General features: G+C 41.8%; 1 protein-coding gene across 1 annotated transcript in view; it reads right to left on the bottom strand.

The window, feature by feature from the left end:
* Positions 1-7,210: 7,210 nt before the first annotated feature.
* Positions 7,211-24,486, bottom strand: part of LOC141984127 (maestro heat-like repeat-containing protein family member 7) — a 40,363-nt gene continuing 23,087 nt past the window's right edge. The window contains exons 11-23 of the mRNA XM_074947074.1: positions 22,690-22,844; positions 21,683-21,833; positions 20,983-21,176; positions 20,394-20,531; positions 20,155-20,272; positions 19,339-19,479; positions 18,298-18,474; positions 16,874-17,032; positions 16,480-16,602; positions 16,023-16,125; positions 14,670-14,735; positions 9,398-9,745; positions 7,211-7,930 (exon numbers count right to left, since the gene is read on the bottom strand). Coding sequence (XP_074803175.1) covers positions 9,423-9,745; positions 14,670-14,735; positions 16,023-16,125; positions 16,480-16,602; positions 16,874-17,032; positions 18,298-18,474; positions 19,339-19,479; positions 20,155-20,272; positions 20,394-20,531; positions 20,983-21,176; positions 21,683-21,833; positions 22,690-22,844 — 1,848 coding nt within the window. The 3' untranslated portion in view covers positions 7,211-7,930; positions 9,398-9,422. The remainder of the gene's footprint in view (positions 7,931-9,397; positions 9,746-14,669; positions 14,736-16,022; positions 16,126-16,479; positions 16,603-16,873; positions 17,033-18,297; positions 18,475-19,338; positions 19,480-20,154; positions 20,273-20,393; positions 20,532-20,982; positions 21,177-21,682; positions 21,834-22,689; positions 22,845-24,486) is intronic.

The following is a 24,486-nucleotide window of genomic DNA, read 5'->3' as shown; positions in this document are numbered from 1 at the left end:
AAAAGATATGCCAAACAAAAAGGTTAAAATCAAATAGAAGCAGGTATATTCTTTAGCACTGATTTGTCACATAAAAGGCCACTGAAAATATGTGGGAATTGATAGCAAGTTCTACTGAATTTTGCTCCAGATTTTGTGGGGACTTTTTAAATGTATAAATCTGTGGGGATTTTTAAAGCAAATTCAGTGAATATACACTAAAATTTATTGGAAAACTGTTTACATTTTTAATGGATATTTTAAAATAGAATATACTTATTTCACCCAATCCTGGCTGTTTTGCTGTTGTTGCTGATGTTTCGGAAGGGCTGTAAAGTCTTTTCATTGACAGTTTCACTTTGAAAATGGCAAGCAGTTTAGACCCTGATCATGCAGTGAGCTGACCCATGCACAGCACTGTTGACTTCAGTTGGAGCTGCAGGGACTCAACACCTCTGAAAATCAGGCTCCAAAATGAGTTATATTGGGCCCCAAAAATTGAGGAACCAAAAATTAGTGACCACATTTGAAATCAGGGGGAATTCTGGATATGGAGGGATTCCAGGGTCAAGTCCTTGGGTTGGTCACTGTTCCCTGGAATACCACTTATCAAAAGCACCCGGATAGGGTCTGATCAAAAGCCTATTGAATTCAATGAAAAGATTCCGTTTAATTTCAATAAGCTTTGGATCAGGCCCATGTTACCTAAAAATATGACAAAAGGTTGCATAGGAGCCACTACGCAAACTATTTGCGATTGGAATGCCTTCCTTCACTGGTGGACTCCTCCATTGGCCGGTTATGCTGGTCTTAGGGCCATAGTTCACCAGTGGCAGAACACCATGTCATTGCACTGCACTGGAGGCTCTGGACCAATATTTTACCTACTCACCTAAGAACATGAAATAAAAATATTTGTCTACACCTCTTCTGTCTTTTTTAGGTCAATTAATTACTCATAGGAAATATGCACCCGATTCTGCTATTTCTTTCATTGTTGTGATTCCACTGCTTTCTATGGAGCTTCCTCTGATCTACACTGCTGAGAGACTAAAATCACATCCAGTGTTTGTCTATTAAACAGGATAATGAAAACAACCTGGATAAAATTTACAGCTCAAAGAAATTTTTGAATTTAATCCTACACTATGTGCCCACTATGTCAGCACATCATGAATCCAAGACACATTATATCCATAGCACCAACTCATATTTCAGCCCTCGTGTCCGTTTTCTTCTCAGTTTTATCTAAGAAAATGAATACTTAACATTGTTTAAATCAATTATTGTAACATCTGCTTCAGCTGTCATGATTTAAACTGAGTTATAGCCTCTTTTGGATCCTTCTGCTCCTCAATTTCCTCTTTATTCTCTTTAGCCTTGAAATCAAATATTCTCCTGAAGCACTGCACCATGCAGTTAGATAAAGCTGGTAAATTGCTGGTTGAAGTAAGGCTTGTCTTTATGGATTGACACAACAGAGTCATAATATTAAAATAAATAAGCTCTTATGAAATCTTGCTTGTAAATCACTGTGTATTGACACAGGAGCCTTTGCAACTTCAGGTAAAGGCTAGGTCAATACTGAAGGAGAGCTAGTTAAAAAAATGAAACATCAAAGGGAAAATTCACTCTTGTGCTGAGTGCCTGACCAAGGCCCTATGCACCATTTATTTCCCGCTGAAATTATAACACAGGCCTGTGCACTGAGCTGAATCTACTCAAACTGAATACAGTGGGCACTGTTAAAAATTTAACTATTATTATTTGTATTATAGTAGCATCAAGAGGCCACAGTTGAAATCAGGGCCCATAGATAAATGTGGTGACAAACAGTCTCTGTCCTGGAGAGTTTACAGTGTAAACAAACAAAGGCTAAGATAGGCAACGTGTGGGAGCTGAGGCACCTAGGCACCGAGTGGTGAAGTGACTTACCTAAGATCACACAGCAGGTAAATGGGTGGTGAGTTATATGGGCCCATGGTGCCCATGCTCCCGCAATATTCAGGGCACAAGGGCCCGGCTCTACCAATGTTTGGTGCCAGGTCTCTCCCCTGGCCCTGCCTGCTGCCCCGCGTGCCTCCCCCGGCATGTCCCTGCCTGCCGGTGGGGAAAGGGCGGGGGGGGGGAGTCCTCCTCTCTGGCCCCAGCCCCAGGGCAGCCTGCCTGCACCCCAAACTCATCCCTGGCCCACACCCCCAGTCAGAGCCCGGCCCCTGCACCCCAACAATCTGCCTCAGCCCTGAGCCCCCTCCTGCACCATGAACCCCTCATCCCCAGCCCCACCCCGCAGCCCTCATCCCTGCACTCGCCCTGAGCCCCTCCCACACCCCAAACCTCCCTCATGGGGGAGGCGGGACTTGGACCAATTCTAGGCACCACCAAAAATTATACAAACCTGCGCCCCTGAGGTAAATGGCAAAGCTGGGAATAGAATTCAGGTGTCTTGGGTCCCAGCCTCATGACCTAGCCCAGAACACATTGCCTTTCCAGTGTACACACTGATTGTGGCATAGTGGTACCTCCTTTGTTAATTGTAGGATGATACTATGATTATTGCAGGTTCCTGTGCTGACAACTGTTGAGGTTTTAATGGCACCTCCTGAAAAATCAGTCTTCTTATTGTTTTCACTACAGTTGGTTGCAGAATTTCAAAGGGCATTCATCCTGTATTTTACCTCTCTAAAGTCCAGGTATACCATCTTGGTTAGTAACTGCAACAGTTTCACAAGGATTCTCTTGTTGATTATCCTCCTCATCCAGGAACCTCTTGGGGCATACAATTTTCTTATATAGTAAAATTTGTCTGTAGGCCATTGATGACAATGTTCTGCAATTTCTATAAACTGGTTTCTCTCCTTGCTTGTGAACATGCAAAGAGTGCAAGAATTCTGATTGTGTAGTTTTTCACATGCAGTTTGTACCAAGGTAAATGCCTACACAAGGTGCAAAGCAGTGAAGAATCAAATGTCCTAACTTCCTGTCCAAACTCTGAGATGCTATGCACCTACAATTCCCATTAAAGTCACTTAGATGTGCAGATGCTTGGCAACCATCAGAATTTAATCCTATATTAAGAGAGTATAAAGCCAGAAAAAGAGAGTGAAAGAGCAAGGTCTCCTACATAGTGGTCACCACTAAAAGTCTTTGTTCTTGCTTAATTAACATTACCAGAACGTTCCCTATGCTTAGCCAGGGGACTACCAAGAACACCACAGTAAAGTTGATTACTTGCAACCAGCAATTGTTGCCATTAAAGTTTTTAGTTCTTCTATTCCACTAGGTATGGTGGCACGGGACAGCAGCAGTAAGTCTAGGAGGTTGACTATAAGAAAGCAACATAAGAAAGAAGCAGATATTACTGTCCCTTGCCACAGTTCTTCCTGGACTATCAGTGTGCAGTAGAAAAAAGCAACTCACAATGAAGCTCATTTAGTGCTGCACTTGGAAATCAAATGGTACAGTCCTTCCCCTAGCAATCCAGTGCACAGCGGGCCCGTACAAACTGCACTGTCCTTCCTGCATTCAGCACTGCCTGCTCCCTGCACCATGGAGGTGCAGAGTGGGGTGGGGCCATGATGTTATCTCCTCCCTATCCCTTCGAGGCAACATGTGCTTTTGGGGGTACACCGCGGAGGGAGCAGAGTTCCTATACTCTTCCAAGTGCAGGGACTGTGGCTGTGCCTTTGCGTGGGGCACAAGAGCCAGTCATCACGTGGCCCATCCTTAGGAATGACACTGATGCTCAAGTACATAATTATTTTTTTATGCAGAAAATCAAATGAGAAGAAACCTGACACATTATGTAACATGATTATAATAAAAAATGAATAAATAATAAAAGGGCTACTATCAAACACAGCCCTGAATTGTTAGCCTTGCCCACAAAACCATAGCTGGGATGGGAGCTTGACCCACTATTGCCATGGTGCTGAAAAGGCATTTTCGTCTCAGACCCTAGCCCACGCTACTGAGTTTAGGGTGACCTTCCTGGACTAACAGGAAAACAGAAGACATTGCTAATATACCCAAGAATGTGTTGGACACAGCTGAGTCGTGGTTTACGTTTGGAAAGCACCTAGCACATTAGCGGTGCTACTAGAAACAAATAATCGCAAGTGGTCTGAGAGCCATCCACAAAAACGCATAACCAAATGAAACCAAAACCATAGACATTCTATGAATAATCATCCATTTTTGTAAACCTTTCCCCCCCCCTTTCCCACAACTCTCTTCTGACCATCAGATATAACCACTTTGTTTTCTCTTACCCCAGGACTCAGCCCATATATGAATACATCAGTGTTCCTAATCCCATACATCAAAACTGCTAGAAGAAAAGGAAAAATACAAAACTCCTCCCTCCCAATTTCACTATATGAATTAGTTGACTTGTGAATAGTACTTTTCCATAGATCAAGAACTGGATTAAAAATATGCACTTAATTTACATAACGGTAGAATTCCCTTGTTGAACAGGATATATGAATATACCTTCATAAACACATTCTGGAAAATTAGTGGGACTGCTGTTTTTGGACAAACCACCTTACTTTCTCCTCCAAACGTGGGAAAGGCATCAGGAATGCAATTTCTGGGAAAGCAAACTGAGGTTTGGACTAACATTAGGTAGCCACTGGTTCTTTTGTGCGGCTGCCAAAGGAATTGTTTATAAAACCCAGGTATTTGGGCCATGTGGTAAAGAATATGAATTTCATCACAGACATTATTTCATCACATGAACAGTCTTAACAGAAGCATCGTTATGACACAGAATACAAGCATTTTGTGTAGAAACTCCATTCTGGCACAGAATTTAGGTTGATATTTTATAGCAACCAGCTTTCTGCCAATATACTGTAAATATAGTATTTTACAGCCAAAGTAAAAGTATACCCTCTGTATTAGAGAGCAAACAGTAATACACATATATAAATAGTGGGATTTTACAGAAGAAACTTTGTACAATAGTTTTTTATTAATTAAAAATGAGAGTCATGCTCATTTACAAGGCAGATTAGACAAAGTGAAAAAATATCATTATCAGTGTAATTTTGCATTAGCAAAATAGCTGTATCATAGGTTTAGAGGATCCATGCTTCCCCCCCCCCTCAAAACTGTTAAGAAGTATTAATTAGTTTTGGCCTCAGCCTTGTCCCTTCAAGCCCACTGACTACACAGATATGACAAATCTGGAGACAAGAACTGGGTCCAAAGGCACATAAACAAGGCCAGGGTGGTCCTTTCAAGCAAGTCAAGGGTTTTTTTGCTCTCGATACCCCTGGTACATTAGCAGTCTGTGGAGAATTTCCCATTTTTGATAAAAGCCTTCTGTTGAATTCTCTGTTGCCTCCTACCAGTGACTCCCAAATGAAGTATACAGATGCTATCCTTTTGCTTTCCTGGGCTGGGGTGCATAAGGCATTATTTTCATCTGGAAGCAGGAAATAAAGTTCAGTCAAGTTTACCAGCACTCCTGTGTGTAACACCTTTAAAATATGCTGTTTTGACATTTTCACTCAAGTAGCGCCATTTAAAAATACGTACAATTATTTTTTGTAAAATTTCAAAGTTGTTTCCTTTTCACAGTGTTCAAAACAGACCCATTTTTCATTTCTATACATGTGCTGCAAAAGACTAAGTAAAATTTTAAGTGAAAACCTTATCAAAATCCAATCAACGTAGACAAGACAGTGGATATGGTACTGTGGAAGCTGGCAACCAATGATGATTACCACTCAGTGACACATATGTTTGATCTGGAAACAGCATGTGCTTGTGTGACAGAGATGTGTCTGTCAATAAACAAAGTCCTGCAGAGGCACGTGATCCAAATACAATATATATCCCCAAGATAATGGAAGGGTTTGACCACCAAAGGAGTTTCCCAAATGGTGGAAATGCTTCAGATGGAAGAGGTTTACCCATTCTGCATTCACACAAGGAAGCAGTGGAGACCAGGAATCAAAAGGGTTACTGCTCCATTGAGGCAACCCCTGGTGTGTTACTAGGCCAGGTGCCTGATGTTCACGTAGGCAAGTTGACCAAAATACCTGAAGATATGCACCTTTTCTAGAACACTGGCCTGTTTGAGAAAGGGCAGAATGGCACTTTGTTCTTTCCCCACAGTAGCGATAGATGTGGTGTCTGGCTACACTGTGATTCTGAAACACCCTTCTCACCTGCTACTCCTTTGGTTTACACCACCGGGGACAAAAGTTGCTCCCACCACCAACTCAGGTGGTGCAGAATGCTGATTAAATGTGCCTTTGGCAAGCTCGAGACTTGATGGAGATGCCTCTCTGAGCAAATAAATCCACTGATTATACTCATTATTGCCGCAGACTGTATTTTGTGTAATATTGCAGAAAATACTTCTCTTCTACACAACACACAATTACCTGTGAGACTCATTACCTCAAGACATTATTTGGCCAAAAGCTTGGCAGGATTAAAAAAAAGGATTAGATATTTATATGGATAACAACAACATCCAGAGTTAAATTAGTATCAATAAAAATAACATTGGAAGGGCATAATGCAGCCCTTAACTGATGGGGTATAGAAGGAAACTTCCTCTGCTCTTAAGTTATTCCCTGACTCCCTACTGAAAAGGCTTCTTGTACCTTCTTCTGAAGGCTGATACTTGCCATTGTTGGTGTCTGGATACTGCACTACTGATGAGCCACTGGTTTGATTCAGTCTAGCAAAGGTAACATTCCTTTGACATTTGTGAGCGCATGGGGGAAATGTAATACACTAGCATAAGGCACCATCCTGCCTCCACTGAAGTCCATGGGAGTTTTGCCATGGACTACAAGGAGAATAGGATTAAGCCCTCAGTACACATGCTTGTCTCCCCCTCTAATGGCTGATTGGGACAGAGATTATAGCAGCCTGCTACAAATTTACAGCTATAAAAGTGTTCCTTTAGCTCAAGAGAAACCTGTAGTTTTGGTGCTGAAGGTTTTGGGTTGGATTCTCATTGACAGCCATTGTGTCTTGATGTATGCAGTCAGCTACCGCTCATAAGAGAAGCAATGCAAGATGCAGCATTTTATTAGTAAGAAGCCCATGGAGTTTCAGGAACCCACTACTGCTGTCAACAACTGGCAACATAGTTAGGGATGACATCCACCAGTGCTACTGTAATTTCACAACTTGATTTTATTTACACGCAAGTTAGACTGGTGCCAAGGCAAGGTCCTGTGATGGGCCTGGTGATCGGGGTGATTACAGACAAAGGCACTGTAATGATCATTTTGGGCACTCAACCTTTGCTCACAGGGTGGTGATCACTCCAGAAAAATAGCACTGCAACATTTATTTTAAAACCCCCACAACCGTTAATGAACACTAGCAAACAAAGCAAAACCAGAGGGAGGGGAAATTAACTCTATTGTTATTGGCCAGAAGGAAGCGGGGACACAACCAGACTACAGAGCTGGCACTTGTGCTAGGAGGAGGGTATAGCTTGTAGGAGGTAACTGAAGTGGTAACTGCTAGAGTAAAGCTGATGGTAGATAATGTTTGGTTATGTGGTAGGCAGATGGCAGGACAGTATGGAAACCCTCTGTCATGTAGAGAATAACCACGGCCTGATTTTGCAGGTCCCTTTTGCATTGTGTGCACTCCCCCCTCCAGGTCTGACCCTCTCCATCTGCAGCTTTGTGCTCCGAAGAAATGGCTTGAGGGTGTCACTTTCCTTGTCCCGTGCGTCTGTTCCTGCATCTTCTGTGTCCTTCTCCTTCATGTCCATCAGACCTGAATACTTCCTCATGTCCCACTGCCAAATGAGGTGGAAACTATCCCCTGACTCTTTTCTTCCTCCCTCAATTGGTTCAGCAGCTGCTCTGGGTGACTCTGCTTTTTCACTCTCTTAGCAGCTACTGGAGGGTTTGCAGACCCATCAGCACAGTCAATTTCTGATTTTAACGTGCAGCTACAGCACCTGTGAGGTAAGGAAAGTAGCATGGGTTAACAAGAACACTTACTGTAATGCTGCGTGCACATCCCCAGTGTTTGCTACCAATATGGAAGCTGTAAAAGGGAAGTGCCACCATCATTTTTACTTTGGTGCCAGAATAGCAATCAACAAATACAATGTAATTTTTCCTGATTTTCCTTCATTTTCTTCTGGATAAATTCTTTAATTCATTCCAAAGAGTGAACTACATAAAAGACCAAAATCCAGACCAGGAACACAAGCCATCTTGGTAAATGCACCTTTGCAAAATAACTGAACACTTTTACATTTTTCAGAAGGAAGGAGGAATATATTTTCCGGGTCACAGACACAAAAGTACGGCCAGAGCCGCTATGCAGAGAAGCCTGTAGATGCAACATGGTGGCATGCAGTCGCCACTTCTGTTAGTAATCAGATTCCTTCAGCACTGAAGCTCTGGCTGAACTGGGGCAAAAGGAACTAACATGGGACCAGAAAGTGGACAAACTTGGGCTTCTGTATGCAGAGTGCACTATCTCCACCTATTGGCAATAAACAAGAAGTGGAGATTATAAAATCTCAAAATCTGATTGCAAAAAACCAGATTGACAGATGCTAAGGTTTTAATGGCAGGCACTGTATTTTCAGGGGCTGGGGCGGGGGGGAGGGGACTGAGGCAGAATTCTGTTTGTAAACAAATATCCAATAATTGAAAATAACCTCATCTTTATCATAGGACAACCATTTCAAAAAGTTAGGAAATTTGGACTAAAAGTTCCACACAAAAAAAGCCCTTAACTTTGCCCTCTATCCCTGTTCATAGGTGTTCTAGTGGAATATTCTTACATTGAAACTTCAGAGTTACAAATTAACAAATGGTTGGTTTCAGAGTAGCAGCCGTGTTAGTCTGTATTCCCAAAAAGAAAAGGAGGACTTGTGGCACCTTAGAGACTAACAAATTTATCTGAGCATAAGCTTTCGTGAGCTACAGCTCACTTCATCGGATGCATTCAGTGTAGCTCACGAAAGCTTATACTCAAATTTGTTAGTCTCTAAGGTGCCACAAGTACTCCTTTTCTTTTTGCGAAATTAACAAATGTTCTAAATCACTGATTCTGAACAAAAAACTAAGATACTCTTACAGGTATATTGCCTGCCTTCTCTCCTCCATGATAAATAAATAACATCCTCACTTGGTTTGGTGAATGGGGTTCTCTGAGGCCTATGGCTACATGAATACAGTGGACTATATCGAAGTATGTATCGGATATATCTGGAGAATGGGATCTTGAACACATTCCAGGAGGGTTAATATGGAAGATACAATGGGATTTCTTGTCTCAGGTTCAACAACTGTAACCCATCAGATGTAGTCGGGGAGTGGCAGTCCTCCCATTCTAGTTCACATGACCTCTCTCAGTAGGATATTCAACAGAATCAATAATTACTGGGATGTGAGAGGGTAGAAAATACCTTTGAGGAAGGTATTTCCACAACATTAGAGTCTTTCCCTTTTCATATTCCTTGTGAGCTTCCATAGCTTCTGTTTCATGCTCTTTCCCCCTTCTTCTTGGCTTGCTGTTAAGGTATCTTCAGGGACGGTTTTGCCTCTCAATTGCTTTGAGCTGGACTTGAACTTTAATGGGATTTCTCTGTCTTTAAAAATCTTCCTCTTTCTTTGAACAGGCAGAGAACAGAAAAACCTCCTCAATCTGGAGAGAGATTCTGCTTCAGGCAAACAAGCTGTCTCAATATTTGTTATGGTGTCTATAGCTGCAATGCAGACTGAGGCTACAGGGTCATATTTGAGATCATCAAGAGCTGAAATCAAGAAGAAATGAATGTCAAGGCTCACAGTATCAATGAGAGGTTTCAGAGTAACAGCCTGTTAGTCTGTATTTGCAAAAAGAAAAGGAGTACTTGTGGCACCTTAGAGACTAACCAATTTATTTGAGCATAAGCTTTCGTGAGCTACAGCTCACTTCATCGGATGCATACTGTGGAAAGTGTAGAAGATCTTTTTATATATCTATATCAATGAGATGACATTTCATTAGGCTCCATTATCTTATGCCATTTTCCTGGGCCCCATGCCATATCCCAGCAGTAGAAGCAGAAAATATATATTATTTCTAATCTGCCCTGTGTGCCAGGATGAGCATTTAGCCTTCCTCACCCCTCGTCACCACCTTCAGGCCAAAGCATTCAGTCATCACATTAAATGTCATAGATTGAGAACCATCGAGTTCAATTTGTGAAGTCCTCATTTCCGCTCTGTAAATGGAAAAGTTGGAACCTCTTCAGCGCAAACAGAACACACTCACACCTGGGAACTATCCTATCAGAAGAGGGGTTAGGAATTGTAAAGGGGTGTAACTAGAAATAATGGGATGACATTAAGCACAAAAGATGTAGGCCAAATGTGAAAAAAATTATGAATAGTGAAGTCTTTCAAACTGTAGCATAGTCTTGACGAAAAAAGGGCTGGATGCCCTATGACTAGGCTGATGTTTACCACATGACGACACAAAGCACTGTAGGGAACATTCCTGAAATATCTCTTTTTTTCCCCATTTCTAATTTATTTTATAAACCTCATTTGAATCTATTTTAAATAGGAATAAAGACTGCAGTGGTGAGGATTGGGACAGGTCTATAGAGTCTTTCATTTTCATCATTGGTTCGAATTCAGCCTGGATCTACAATTTGTAAATGACTTTTCTGTTGGATAGCTATGTGAAATACAAAAGGCATACAAAAGGCGTTGTAGTGGAATAGACTAATGGTCCATCTAGCCTACTATCCTATCATGGCAGTGGCTGGTACTTGATGCTTCAGAAGAAAGCAAATAAAAACTCAATATGCCCTTAAGCTAGGTATGTAATACCATATCATAAGGGAAATAATATTATGGGCCTAATTCTGATCTCAGTTACACTGGTTTTACATAAGTGTGACACTACTGGGCTAGATTCTTGGCCCCTCTTTCCCAGCCCACTGGGGCACAGGGGCCATAGAGCTGTTTTAATTGGTCTCCTGAGCACTTCCCTAGTGGAAGGGGTATTCCCAAGAGAGGCAGAGCCAGTAGTGGCTCAGTGCTATCCTCACCCCTCAGCAGTGGGGCCTGACCAAGGGAAATGGGGCCTGCCAGGAGGGCCATTGCCCAGGGGCATGCAATTTAGAGCAGCCCTAAGACTATACAAGAGCAGCCCAAGGATTAGGGAGCAGCAGAGGTGATATAAACCACCCCTGCCCTGCCTCCAGGCCTGTGCCAAGTGCAACTCAGCCAGATGGCCAAATATATATATATATATATTAACAAACCCAGGTGAAACATCAAAATATGGTCAATTGTACACTGCAGAGCCAAGAAAATAAATTAGCTTGACACCACCTCAAGATAAATAAAGTTATCTTCATTAGGAAGTGCTAAAAAGCTACTGTCCAATATATCCCAGCACTTTTGAGTCTTCTCTGAGCTGTTCATAATGACATCTAGGTCTCCTTCCTGAGGGGTTACGACCAGTTCATAGCCCTTCAATGTGCCCACACTTATCTATACTGAATTTTCTCCTCTGTCATGTTGCCCAATTTTCTAGTCTTATAAAATTCCTCTTCATTCTTCCAAGTCTTGATTAATCTAAATGACTGAGTCATCAGCAAATTTCACCACCTCACTATTCATCCCATCTTCCAGGAGGATATTAAACATATTGAAAACAGGTCCTATTACTGATCCTTGAGAGACTGCAACATGCTTTTTGTGTTGCTTTTTGTCTTTTAACAAGTTATTAATATATGCCAAAAATTTACTTCTTGCTCTCTGGTTACTAAGTTTCCTTAACAGTCTTTTGTGAGGGACTTTATCAAAAGCCTTTTGAAAAGCTAAACACATTTATTTCCTCGTTTATCCGCTACTTTCTTAACTCTTTCAAACAATTCTGTCATCTTAGAAAGGAAGTATTTACCATGACAGAAACTATGCTACCATTACTGATCCTGGATTATCTGGACATCACTCCTCTAAATGCTTTATTAATGTAACCATTTTCTGATCTATTTTTCCCAGGCACTGAAGTAAGTTGTCAATACATTCTTAGAATTTCCCTTAGCACCATTTAAAAAAATTGGTACAAGGGTGGCAATCCTTCAGTCCCCCAGGGAATAAATTCTTTCTAATGATATATTACATATTTTGAACTCTTGCATAAGACCCATCCATTTCTGGTGATTTATTGCAAAAAATATAGGAATTATTTATAATAAAACTATTGCCATCTCAGTCCGGTAACTTACTGGACAGATTTCAAACACAAGTATACAGCAAACTGCACCCTTCTAGACACCTGCAGCAAAGATGCCACAAAAAGGTATGGCCCCTGGAGCCCAAACTCTAGTCTCAACCCTCGAGGATGTCCCTCCCAGTCCAGGTTGAAGCACATTGGTGAGGCAATATGTGGGGCGGGGGGGTAACCACTCATGGTCACCACTCATGCAGTACCTATTCTGCAGATTAATCGGAAGATTTCAACTCTCTGAGGTGGTCAATGTCAGTTTGGCATTTTTCAACACTCAATTAACTGAAAAATATGTTAAATCCCACAAATTAGTTAAAGGAATGTAAGAATTTAAACCTGTCTAACCAGCCCTCCCCTCCCACCAGCTTTTTCACAGAAGGGAAAGAGGCAGAAGAAAAGATCAAGAAGTCCAACTTGCATCACATGCTGCTGCATGGTCCCCTGGACCAGAAGGAGATTGAGGCCTCAGAGAACAAACAAAAAGCAAGGCCTTTAGACTATATAGATGCCAGGGACTCTGCCAGAAAAGTTGGCCCCTCTGTGGTACTTCCCTGCTTCTTTATCTTCCCTATTAATATGGCTCTTGCAAAAGCTATCAACCTACTGGCTTCTCTCCTTGCACAAAGCTTCCTTCTGGGAGGATGGGGGTGAGTTAATGCTGCTTGGATATGTCACACAGAGATGCCATGGAGAGTAGCTGCTTCTCCTGGCTCATTCCTTCCCGATCAATGGAGCACACCACCAGAAAGCAGCAACGCAATGACTTCCACAGGCTTGAGCAAAAGACAGAAGCATGCTGCTTAGCAACTCCTCCAGTTCTGTGCTTACTGCTTCTACTTTTTGCAATTGGAAACGCAGAGGCACTTCAGACCCAAAGGCAGAGGGAATTTGAAAGCAAAGAGTGAAATTCTGTTGCTATTGACTTCAGTGGGGGCAAGATTTCACCCAAGACTCTGATGATCATGCCCATTGCACAGATTCAGATATACATTTAACTCACAACTGAAATACATATAGCAATGGGAGGAGCCAGGATCAACCTTTTTTTTTTTTTTTTTTTTTTTTTTTTTAAGTGTCCATAATTTTGTTATCCCTGATTTCACAGCAATTTTACAGGAAATTCTGTTTTCAATGAGAGATTTCCAATTTCCCACCTGCAAATTGCTCCACCAAGGAACCCTGTCCATGCTGGCCCCATTGTAACGGAAAACATGTAGTTCCCTCAGTCCTCTAATGTAAACAAGTAGAGGATAGTCCTTCTAAGACTGTAAGCTCTTCAGTGCAGGGACTGACTTTTATTCTGTGTTTATACAGAACTTAGCCCTTCATCCTTATAAGAACTTTGGGCTGTTATTGTAATACAAATAATAAACAGTAATACTTTTTTAGTTTTCATCAAAATCTTAACACATGCTCACTGAGCATGCTCTGGTGCTATTTTACAATCACTTTTAACTTTAGTTTAATTATTTCCCCCAAAACTTATTTTAACTCATCATGCAAAACTAGCTGGGCAAAGATTTAAAATTGAGCTGTTATGAGTTATTGATGAATAAAAACTTAACTTTCTTTTAATTTAAAAAGTAGCCAAAGGGATCTTCCTCAGCATTTTCAGAAATGTTCACCTATGGGTTGAGACTAAACATGGAAAGTTAAAGTCTTCATGAGATTTTTTCAGAAGATTACGAGCTGAGTTGAGCAAATGCTAAAAGAATATTCACAAATAACTGTTCATTTAAAAAATGATTGATTTGTGACCCTTTTTATTTTTTGTTAGCCAGGGATGATCTTTTTTCCTCACAAAGCACCTTAAAGTCTATGATTCTATGATTTGTGAAAATAAGCAACCATAGGAAGATCCGCACTGCAAGTGTTTGCGTGAACAACTGGAAACCTTTGATTTCCCCCCTCCTGTTTACAGAAGTTTCATTCTTCCACTCAGGAAGAAGAAACAGCATGTGATTTGTGTGAGCAACCACTTACCACAAAAATAGCAAATAATGAATAGTAAATAAATAAAAACAAAACAAGCAGAGCAGATCAATGAGAACTCATAGGCTGAATGAGGCTTGTACGAACAGTACGGTTTGCATTTTTGGAATAATGAACAAAATCTCGAGAAAATTGAAGTCTGCTCACAAATAATTTGCAAGCAAACTAAAGGGCAACATTTAGTGAATAAATTATTCATTACAAATATTGTAGTTTGCCCTCGTATAGTAATAAATGAGAACAAGTGAACAAGTATCTATAATAGCACTCTCTCTGTTTATAGCCTTAATTATTATTTTAAAATATAATCGGTTCTGTCTCCATTTCTATAAACTCCTCCTGAATTACTGAATTACCAAAGGTCAGGTGGGTGGGGGAGGCAGAGGTCATCTGATAACACAAATGAAGGTGCATTATAGATTGCAAAAGAACCTGGATCACAAGCAATTCCTTACCATTGAGCAGTAGCATCACATCATCTCTGTCGACTTGAATTAAGTTCAAATTCTTTATTGTGAACTCTAGATATGCAATAAAAACTAAAATCAGGTACTGCACCTAACTTCTAAAGTTTCACTCCTCCCAAATGAAGGGAGTAGGAAGACACTCTCTCAGGAAATCTGACAAATCCCCCAAATCCCAAGTTTCCTAAGAAGTTCCCAAGAGACCAAATTCTAAAGGAGACTAGAGGCCAGGCCCTCAGAGAGTGTAAAATGATTTTAGTGGAGCTGCACCCACTTACAACATCTGAAGATCTGATCTCTAAAGAAACTCCCATAGGACCAGCTGAAGAGGAGCAAAGGTAGGGCAATTCCTCTAGAACAACAGTTCTTAATGCGTGGCCCAATTAGCATACAGCTGCAGCCCAGCTGTGTGCTAAAAAAAATTCAAAATTTGCCACTCTGGTCTCAGAGTAACAGACGTGTTAGTCTGTATTCGCAAAAAGAAAAGGAGTACTTGTGGCACCTTAGAGACTAACCAATTTATTTGAGCATAAGCTTTCGTGAGCTACAGCTCACTTCATCGGATGCATACTGTGGAAAATACATGCATCCGATAAAGTGAGCTTTAGCTCACGAAAGCTTATGCTCAGATAAATCGGTTAGTCTCTAAGATGCCACAAGTACTCCTCCACTCTGGTCTGGCAGGGAGCAGGGCTGGCTGAGGGGAAGACAGCATCTTGCAGCCTACACCAGTGCTCCTGCCAGCAGAGGACTGGTAAGTGCCGCAGTGGGATAGGGGGTGGGAGAGTGGGTCTGTGGGTAGGTTTTTTGTGGGGGAGGGCTCTAGGAACTAGGGGTTTGCCCCAGGTTTTAGGTGGGGCTCTGCTCCTGACCCCCTTATCGGGTCCTGGCTACCGACCCCTCCAGGTGCTCTGCTCCTGGCTGGTGCTGGGGGTCCTGGCTGCTGCCCGGCTCCCTGCTGCGGTGTGGTTCCCAGCCACCTGCCCAGCCTGCACCCAGGACTCCACTCCTGGCCCCATTCTGGGCGGGGATGCTGGGCATAGAGGACTGTGGGTTATTTTAGGGTAGGGGCATTGTGGTTCTCAGCCCGCGGCCCGCAATGATAAACGGGTTGAGAACCACTGCTCTAGAAAGAAGAAAAGAGAGATTCTCTGGGGTATCAGGAGAGAGGGAGTCTTCTAGATACAGAGGAATAGGGGGTTAGGACATCAATTGCCCCATTTTTTGTATAAACCCCTGGGGTCTGATTCAGTTCAGTAACTTAGGAGCCAAGGATGCAGTTCTCACAGCTAGAGGTAACAGAGCAGAATGATGAAAAAAATGGGTTTGAGCCATTTTGTTTACCTATAACCCTGGCTGCTGCCTCTCGTAAAAGGGGCTGTGGGTTCTTTAGGTAGGCTATGCTCCCAAGTAAGAAGTCCCCCACCATTCTCCTGCATTTCCTCACCTAGAAAACAACAAGAGATGCATAGTAAAGACTCTCCTTCCCACTTGGGCCAGTCATGTGGGACAGCATGGAGCTCACCACTGTCCCTGGATCAAAGGACACCTTCACACAGCTTGGATTTAAGTGCAGAGAGGATTCATTAACCACCTATGATTGGGGGACTAGTTTAGTTATGCTTTCAAGGCTCTCACATCCTGACCTTGATGATATGAAATCTGGTACTGACCAGTAGGCACTGATGCTAGGAATGTCCCTACAGTAAAAGAAGCATTTAGAGTCAAAGAGACAGTCTTTTAAAAACTGGAAGTCGAATTTCCTGTTCCCAACCCCATTGAAAACCCAGAGTTCACTGACCAGAAATTTGCACATCTCTTGCAAGACCTGAAGATGATCACTCAGTGTCATTTGTCTGAATAAGTTCCTGGGCTGGTTCCATCCCATTACCTGTGCACACTCTGCCAAGGTGTCTCCACATGCCTGCAAGATAAAGAAAGACATGGAGGAGTTCCTGAGGTTACAAAAATTGAAAGCTGATGATTGGTGAGAAAATACAACCGGAATGAAGAATAAGGTCAAAGACTCCTGGGACATGGGAAGTGAAGGGACAGGTCAGGTACCTCTTGCCTCTCGTCACAGGGTAAGATTGAGGATGGTTGAGGATAAGATTCTTGACTGGAACATGGCTGTAGAGAGGAACTTCCACATGGCTGGAGGTCCTGAAAATTCAGGTTCCTTAGCTCTGACTCACCTTGAGTATCTCATGATTATTCCTCTGCATGACCAGCATCAGAGGCACCAGAGCACAGTAGATTTCATTATGGATGACAGGTCCAGGTTTATATTTGTTCACACATTTCAGCATTTTGCCAAAGGCAATGATGGCAGAAATGCGCACTTTTTCTCTCTCCTGTGAATGACACAAAGATGGAGAAACCTCTCAGGGTGAAAGACTCCTGCAATCAACTACTGCAATTATCTCCACACAACATAAGTGACATCATCAGCACTGTCAATTAGCACAATCTTTAGATGAAGAGAGGCAAGGTGCAAAGCAGCATAATCTACATGTCGGTCAGCACTACCACAGCATATGAATCGTCTTATTGTGGTGGACTCGGTCCTATGGCTGTTTGGTGATTTGATTGAGTTTCCATAGGTCCTTATCACAAAAATCATGACCACCACCAGCACTCTTGCTGGCAGTCTATGAGAAAGCACCAAGGAATCAACAGAAAGGAAAGAGTATGTACAACAAGGGAAGATGAGGAAAGAAAGGTAAGGGATGAGGAAGGCATGAAAGGAAAAAGATTAAAAAAGAATATGGGCGAAGGAGGGAGATAACTCCAAAATACTAAAAGAAAGGGGGAATAAGAGGATGGAGGAAAAGAAGGGATTATTAACCAATATCAAAAAATTAGCTTGAAAAAACATACACCAAAATATACATAAAGAAAGAAAAAATTGCTGTGAATGAATGGAAAATGAAAAGAGAGCAACAAAAGCAAGCAAGACCGATTAGTAACAAGATCTTTTATTCAATCCACAACACTCTGCCTTGTACCTGAAGTTCTGCTAGATCAGTGATGTGTTGGTAGAATTCTGTGGCCTGCTCAATACATATTACCTGGGTTGCTGGGCTCTATTTATGGCCCTGCAAACAGATATAACTAGGGGTAATGAGATGAAAGGACAATGTAGCTTGGTCCAGCTGGAAACATATCCTATCATTGAGGGTCTTTTGGACTCTGGAGGTTTCCCAAGGGAAATGGTGGAAATCTGTGTGTTTTAATTATTTAAAAAATTAGATTAGAGAAAGCCCTGAAGGAACAAATGTCCATTTGCTCTCTCAGATATGGAAGTGACTTAATAGGCCTTTTCTATGCCCTGTCTGTAGGATTCTCAGCATTACTGCACTCTCTGCTGTGCCTTGCTTGTTGATTATTTGTATTCTGAAGAATTTCTGACTCTTCATCAGTTGTGCTTTGTGAAAGTGCTCGTCATATGAAAGGCGAGAACAGCACAGGCCCATATACTCAAAGCGAACTAAACAAGCAAACAAGTATTGGAGGCTCTGGGCCTTCAGCCACTCCATTCACTGTATTCTCTGTAACTACCACACTCCTTTGCATAATACTGTGCACACATGTGGAGTCATTCAGGGTATTGCCTTACATCAGTAATTAGCTGCCAAAGAGGCCGGACGATATGGCAGAATGCAACCTTGACCTCTTCCCCTTCCATGTAGTAAATGATATTTCGTAGGGCTTTCACGGCCTGCTCTGCAATCCTCTCCTCTTTCTCTTTTAAGAACTCCCGGAGGACTGGAAGGTGATTTCTGAGATGTGTCACCTGCATAGAAGCAGCAGCCTGTTAAAAGCTATGAGAACTGGTAGAATAGGATTAGTCAAACTAAAAATGCAATTAATTTAGTCTTTGGGGGCGGAGGGATTAATTAATAATTTGTAAACTATTTCTCATTTTGGAAGATGTAAATGTAACAAATGTAGGTATTCCCTGGATTGTCTGAACAAATAATTTTCAGACTACGAGTGGCTTATCCACAGTTTGCCAACTGCCTGCTCCAGTTATCCATAACTCAGGATTTGTGATTGATCACAAAGTACAGTTTCTGCTGCCTGATTGATGACTCAACCTATTTAACTGGAGATCAACAAAAGGTGAGTATCCAGTCCTGAATAACAAACTTCCATTACAAGTTTGTGACACTTTAAGGATTTATGAATATTTCCATACTGGCAGTCATCATAATATTCACAAATAACCAATTGTGTGACACTATGAATTCCAGTTAACCAGGGTAGAGTGGGTTATTCACTAAAAATTAATAAACATGGCTTTTCATTATGCAATCAACTCTAAAAATTACCAGTGACAGAACAAATGTACTATACAATGCCTCATTTTATGTTTATTATATCCCTTTTCTAATGTGTGTTTTACAATGAAAGGATAATTTTTTCCTCATTCCAGGACTGCATTGTCACCTACTGGAACTCATTTAAGTGTTACCTCCCAAGCCACGATCAAGTCCAGTAATTTTATTTCTTCTTGGTTTGGTTTTACTCTGTTTCAGTGACACCAATGCAAGTGCCTTAGTTCTCACATAATTGCTCTGCATTCGGTTCTGAGTTACCATCTTTTCTAGTGTATTTTTCTGGGGTTTGTTTTATAATTGAATAATATCTCTCTCACCTTCCCTGTATGGAGAGCTAAATTACTAATTCCTCTGAGTCCCAGCAGCCTCATGATGGGATTTGGCTCTTGGATCCATTTTTTCAGTGGGGCCAAGACGTCGAGTTCCAGACTCCAGGCCACAGAACGGTGCCAGAGAAGCTACAAGCAACACAAAGTGAGACACAGCCAATTAACAACAGGGCTTTCCAGTTCTATTCTCTGGGTAGATAGCATCTTTTTCCTGAGAAATAAACTTTGTCATGTCGAGAAAACTCACACCTCACCCAGAGGTTTAAGCCAGCCATTTTGAGCTCTGGGTTAAAAAGCTGTTCTCAAGATCAGACTAACATTTAGGTTTGAAGGGAAATCTCCCTTACTGAAATGGTAGAAGTGATGGTTTTCACTGAATTAGATTAGGGATCATTTCATAGAATATCAGGGTTGGAAGGGACCTCAGGAGGTCATCTAGTCCAACCCCCTGCTCAAAGCAGGACCAAGTCCCCCAATTTTTGCCCCAGATCGCTAAATGGCCCCCTCAAGGATTGAACTCACAACCCTCGGTTTAGCAGGCCAATGCTCAAACCGCTGAGCTATCCCTCCCCCCGGGGCTTAATAGAGATGACCCCCAAGAACTGAAAAGTGAAAACCACAGGTAAAATGTACCATTTAATATGGTCCAAGAGAGCTAGAACCATCTCCTAGGTGATCTGTCTCCATCCCAACAACACTTGCTGTTGAAATCTTCTACTGCATATGCCCCATTCACTTTTGGAGTAGGCCTGGAGCAAGATGTTCTCTAGAACTCCAGCTCTGCAAACAGCTAAAGAAACTTACCTGAGCATAGAAGGCCCTGGACATAATTTTATCATGCTCATTCTCACTGTTGAGCAGCGGGATCAGCTTGTTAAAAATCCTGTGCAGATGAAGAGGCTTGAAATGCTTCACCATGGCACTGCAACAGAACACAAACATACCTGTGTGTTATCAGGTGAAAAATGAATTGTGTAGCAAGTTCCTGGAGCAAAGACCCCAACTGGTTCCAGGCTGATGAATGAGTGGCTTTTGTCTCTTACCTTGTGATCTCCATTATTCCACAATAGTAGTCACTGGGGCTGGACAGCAGGTCCCACCCTCTGTGTTCCTCCACATAGTCTAACACCTCAAAGTAACCAGCGCCTGAGAGCATGGTCTTCACGGCCTCCAGAGCACAGCTAGATTAAAAACAATGCCAGTGTTACTGAGTGACGTCAGCGCCACTCCTAGTAGCTACGTGAGTCTATAGAAACTCCAAGACACAGATACTGTATTATAACATAACATAACCTGCATCCTCAGCACCCTGTGCAATATTAACAAGAGAGTGTAGAGACCAGAAATAGGAAGGGGGAGCTGAGTGATTATTTAATCTAGGTGTGAATATTGAAGTAATGGGAGAAGGACTGTGGGAGCCATTTCTTCTCATTTCTGCTCAGATATTGCACTTAGTTTCTATATGCATGATACAAAGACTATCCATTTTGTCCATTCTTTGTAAGTAAGGGAGCCCTGCTGACTGCATGGAAATGTAACACACAGTGAGATAAACCACACATGCTCATCAGTACAGAAATACTATAGGAGTTACAACCAGACTAATTAGAACCTTGACTTTTCAGTAATTACCTGGAAGGATCAAATGCCTTGGGCCTGTGCCCCTGGCCACACTCTTTCCTGTAGACCACCATGTTCTCTAATGGGTTTTGCTCGATGACTCGCTGGACATGACTAAGCACTGCCAATAAGAGGCGGGGGTAAAGTTCCTGCACTGCATCTCTGCAGCCAGGGACCGAGAGCATCTCACACAGTGCACACGTTACCTGAAGAGGGTAAAAGAAGATTCTGTTACTCTTTTTTCTTAGAAAGAAATGCAAAGGGTGTTAAATTGACTCCCCAGGATACTCAGACACAAAGCTCATCTAAGTTCTCAAGGCTTTAAGGAAAGGGAGGGCCAGTATAAATCTGTGATCAAATGAGGAATTTTCCAGGCCCTGAGGGGACAGCAGAGTGTCCCCCTTTCCCTACAGGGCAGTCCCCCTTATATACAGATGCTCCCCAGGTTACGCAAACCCAAGCTTAAGGAAAAACTTCTATAAGCTAGAAATAGGAGGGTTTTTTGTTTGTTTTTTTGTGTAATGGCTGGAGATACATTTCCAACTTACGCAAATTTTGACTTATGCAAGGCGTTCTGAAACAGAACGCTTGTGTAAGTTGGGGAGCGTCTGTAGTACTAAAAAGAAAACATCCCTAAAGGCTTTGCTTTTCCAGTTCTACCTTTTGCTGTTAAAAAAAAAAAAAACAGCCTATGAAATGCCCAGATACTCACAGCAACAGGCTGGAGGGAGGTCTCATCATCAGAGATACTGCTATTGACTTTTTGGACTGGTTTCTCCTCCAGGATTGTTATCAGCAGCTGAAGAACATTGAGGGTGGTTTCTCTTCTGGTGCCCAGGAACCTCCATATCTCAGTTGTGTTGCTACAAATTTAGAGGCCCAATTAAAATAATACTTTGTACTTCTATAACAACTTCCATTCAAAGATCTCAGAGGGCTGCAGTGAAACAAGCCTCACAACACCTATGTGCAGTACTGTGAGTAAGTATAATTATTCCCATTTTACAGATGAAGAAACCGAATCTCAGAGCTATAAAGTGATTTGCTCATGGTCAAACAATGAGACACTGACAGCTGGGTAAAGAACCCAGGGGTCTCATGCTTAGCTCTGTGCTCAGACCACTAGATATGATGCATCCCTCATGAATGGACCTTCTACGTGGATCAAACCTATACTGCTATAACTCATCTCCCTATCCAAATACATTGATGATGTCTTCAGTGGAATCATACCTGTGGTCAGAGAGCAGAGAAGTAAGAAACAATGTGTCCTGAGAAAGGAAAAAACAAGGAAGAAGGGATTCCCCACCAATCGTATAGACATGACACTGGTTCCATTTGCCACAACTGTGTGTTATTACACCAGGAAAGTAAGCTGTCTCATGGTTTCCAGTAAAGCCAGCCATGTCGTTTCCATACAGTCAACAGCCACTATCACACAGTATAGATTATAACACATCAAATAATTAATCACAACTAGAACTGGTCAAAAACTTTTTAAAAATTGACCGAATTTGTTGTTAAAATTTCAACTTTTGCCAAATAGAAGATGAATTTTTTTGTGAAAATTATATCCTATTTTTCAACTAGCTCTAATCACAACCCAGTGCAATGGGGAGCGTAACATGAAATCCAAGTGCTTAAAATGCTGAAACAAAGAGAAAGAAGGAACATACATTTGGAGACCCAACACAGAAAGAGCACTGGCAAGCTTTCTACCTGTCCCATGGGAGAGCGTGGTCCAACAGGATAGGCACCACTTTCTTGGTGTTGTTTCCAGCCAAGAAGCACACTGCCCTCAACATTTCCTGCCTCGTAATGGGTTCATGGATGAGGCTGAGGCGCTGGTAAATGCCAGTCAGAGTGTCATCTACCTGCAGGAAAAGCAGAGTTAAAGGTTTTTTCCTATATTTGGGTGTATGTGTTTGTATGTTTGGGATGGAGGATCTTGTTCTTTATCCCCCTCGTGGTGAGTTTAAATCTCAGTGATGATCACTCAGCAATAGGATGAGTTCCCCTCTCCAAAGAAGACACCTTCCTAAAGAACAAAACAGGTCAATTTCTGGAGTGCAGGGGACTCCCAGAGAAACAGCAGATAGGTAAATATATTCCCAGACAAAACCCTTTTTTGGGCAGGCAGAGTTACAGTTGGAATTTTTCTACCTACCTACCTACCTACCTACCCACCCACCCACCCACACTTACTTATGTCTTTTATACAAATAATTTTATATATATATATATATACACACACACACACACACACACACACGCACATCTATCTATATATACATACACCTACCCTCCCCAAAACAGCAAACATATTTCTGTTACATGGCTTATTTCAGATTAAGACAAAACAACAATCAGTTGAGGAAATCTAAAGTCTTGTTGGGAGAGAGGACAATATGACCCCTCTATAACATTTTGCATCTTGAACTAACTCTCATTCCATAGGAAGCTGCACCTCCCCACAGGCTACAGACATCCCCTTTACAATTAAAGCTGCAGTAATTGGAATAAAGAAAGATAATATTTCCTTTCACTTACACACACATATGCCATAGACAATAAGAATCTCATTAGACGGTTGTGGTTCATGAAAAAAATATTTTGAAAGTCATGGAACTGAACAAGTTAAGGATTCACAAATCACCTTAACTATAACCCTACATTTCCATCTAATGAATATAGTATAACTACTGCAAACTCTTTAGAAACACTATAGAAACCCTTTTCACAACCGTGAATGACAATGGAAGTGCCTCTCTTCTCTTCTCTGTGGGGATGTCGTAAGGCCTCAGCCTGGTTGTTTAATATTTCTGTAGTGTGGATAGCATACAGTGTGTATCAGCTTTCCTCACTCCTTTACTACCTTTACTCTACTTTCAGGTGTAACTTTCTCTCTCTCTCTCTCTCCTCTGTCCTCAGAAGCTCATTCAGTGTCTTGGGAGAGAAACATCAATTGGAGACTCATTTTGTCTCCCTTCTCCCGAGCAGTGTTATGTGTTCACACAAGTTCTCCCCAGTATCATGGGTGGGTGCTGTGTCCTTGCTGCAAAGTTTGCCACCCCTCAGTCCAATGTTATTCAGTTTATTGAATTTACCAGTTCAACAAAACCTAGCACGAAGTTTATTAACTCCATAATCCTCACATAGTTCTCAGAGGTGTAACTATTCACAGCTAATAACTCCACAATTAACAATACTACCTTCTAATATCAGTCTATGCACCAGATTTCATTGAGAACAAGAGACTAAATTGGAGTCTGTGGATCAAGTTGTCAGATACAACATTTCAAGAAAAGCAAAGTCAGAACACCTGCTAAAAGCAGAAAAAAATCTAGAAAGGCTTCAAAATTGGGCTTATAATAGAAGCTACTTTATGAGCTTAACCATAGAGTCATTATTGTGTCTCCATAAGACACCCCAATCTACACTTTCAACTAGACTATGAGGGAATGGTAGCACCTCAGCAAAAACAACATCTGCACCCAGATTCTGGTTCCCCCAAAA

This window comes from Natator depressus, chromosome 3 (assembly GCF_965152275.1).
Source record: "Natator depressus isolate rNatDep1 chromosome 3, rNatDep2.hap1, whole genome shotgun sequence".
In the NCBI taxonomy this organism is placed as follows: domain Eukaryota; kingdom Metazoa; phylum Chordata; order Testudines; family Cheloniidae; genus Natator; species Natator depressus.
Note: the sequence above shows the minus strand (reverse complement) of the source record. Positions and strands in the feature narration are given on the sequence as shown.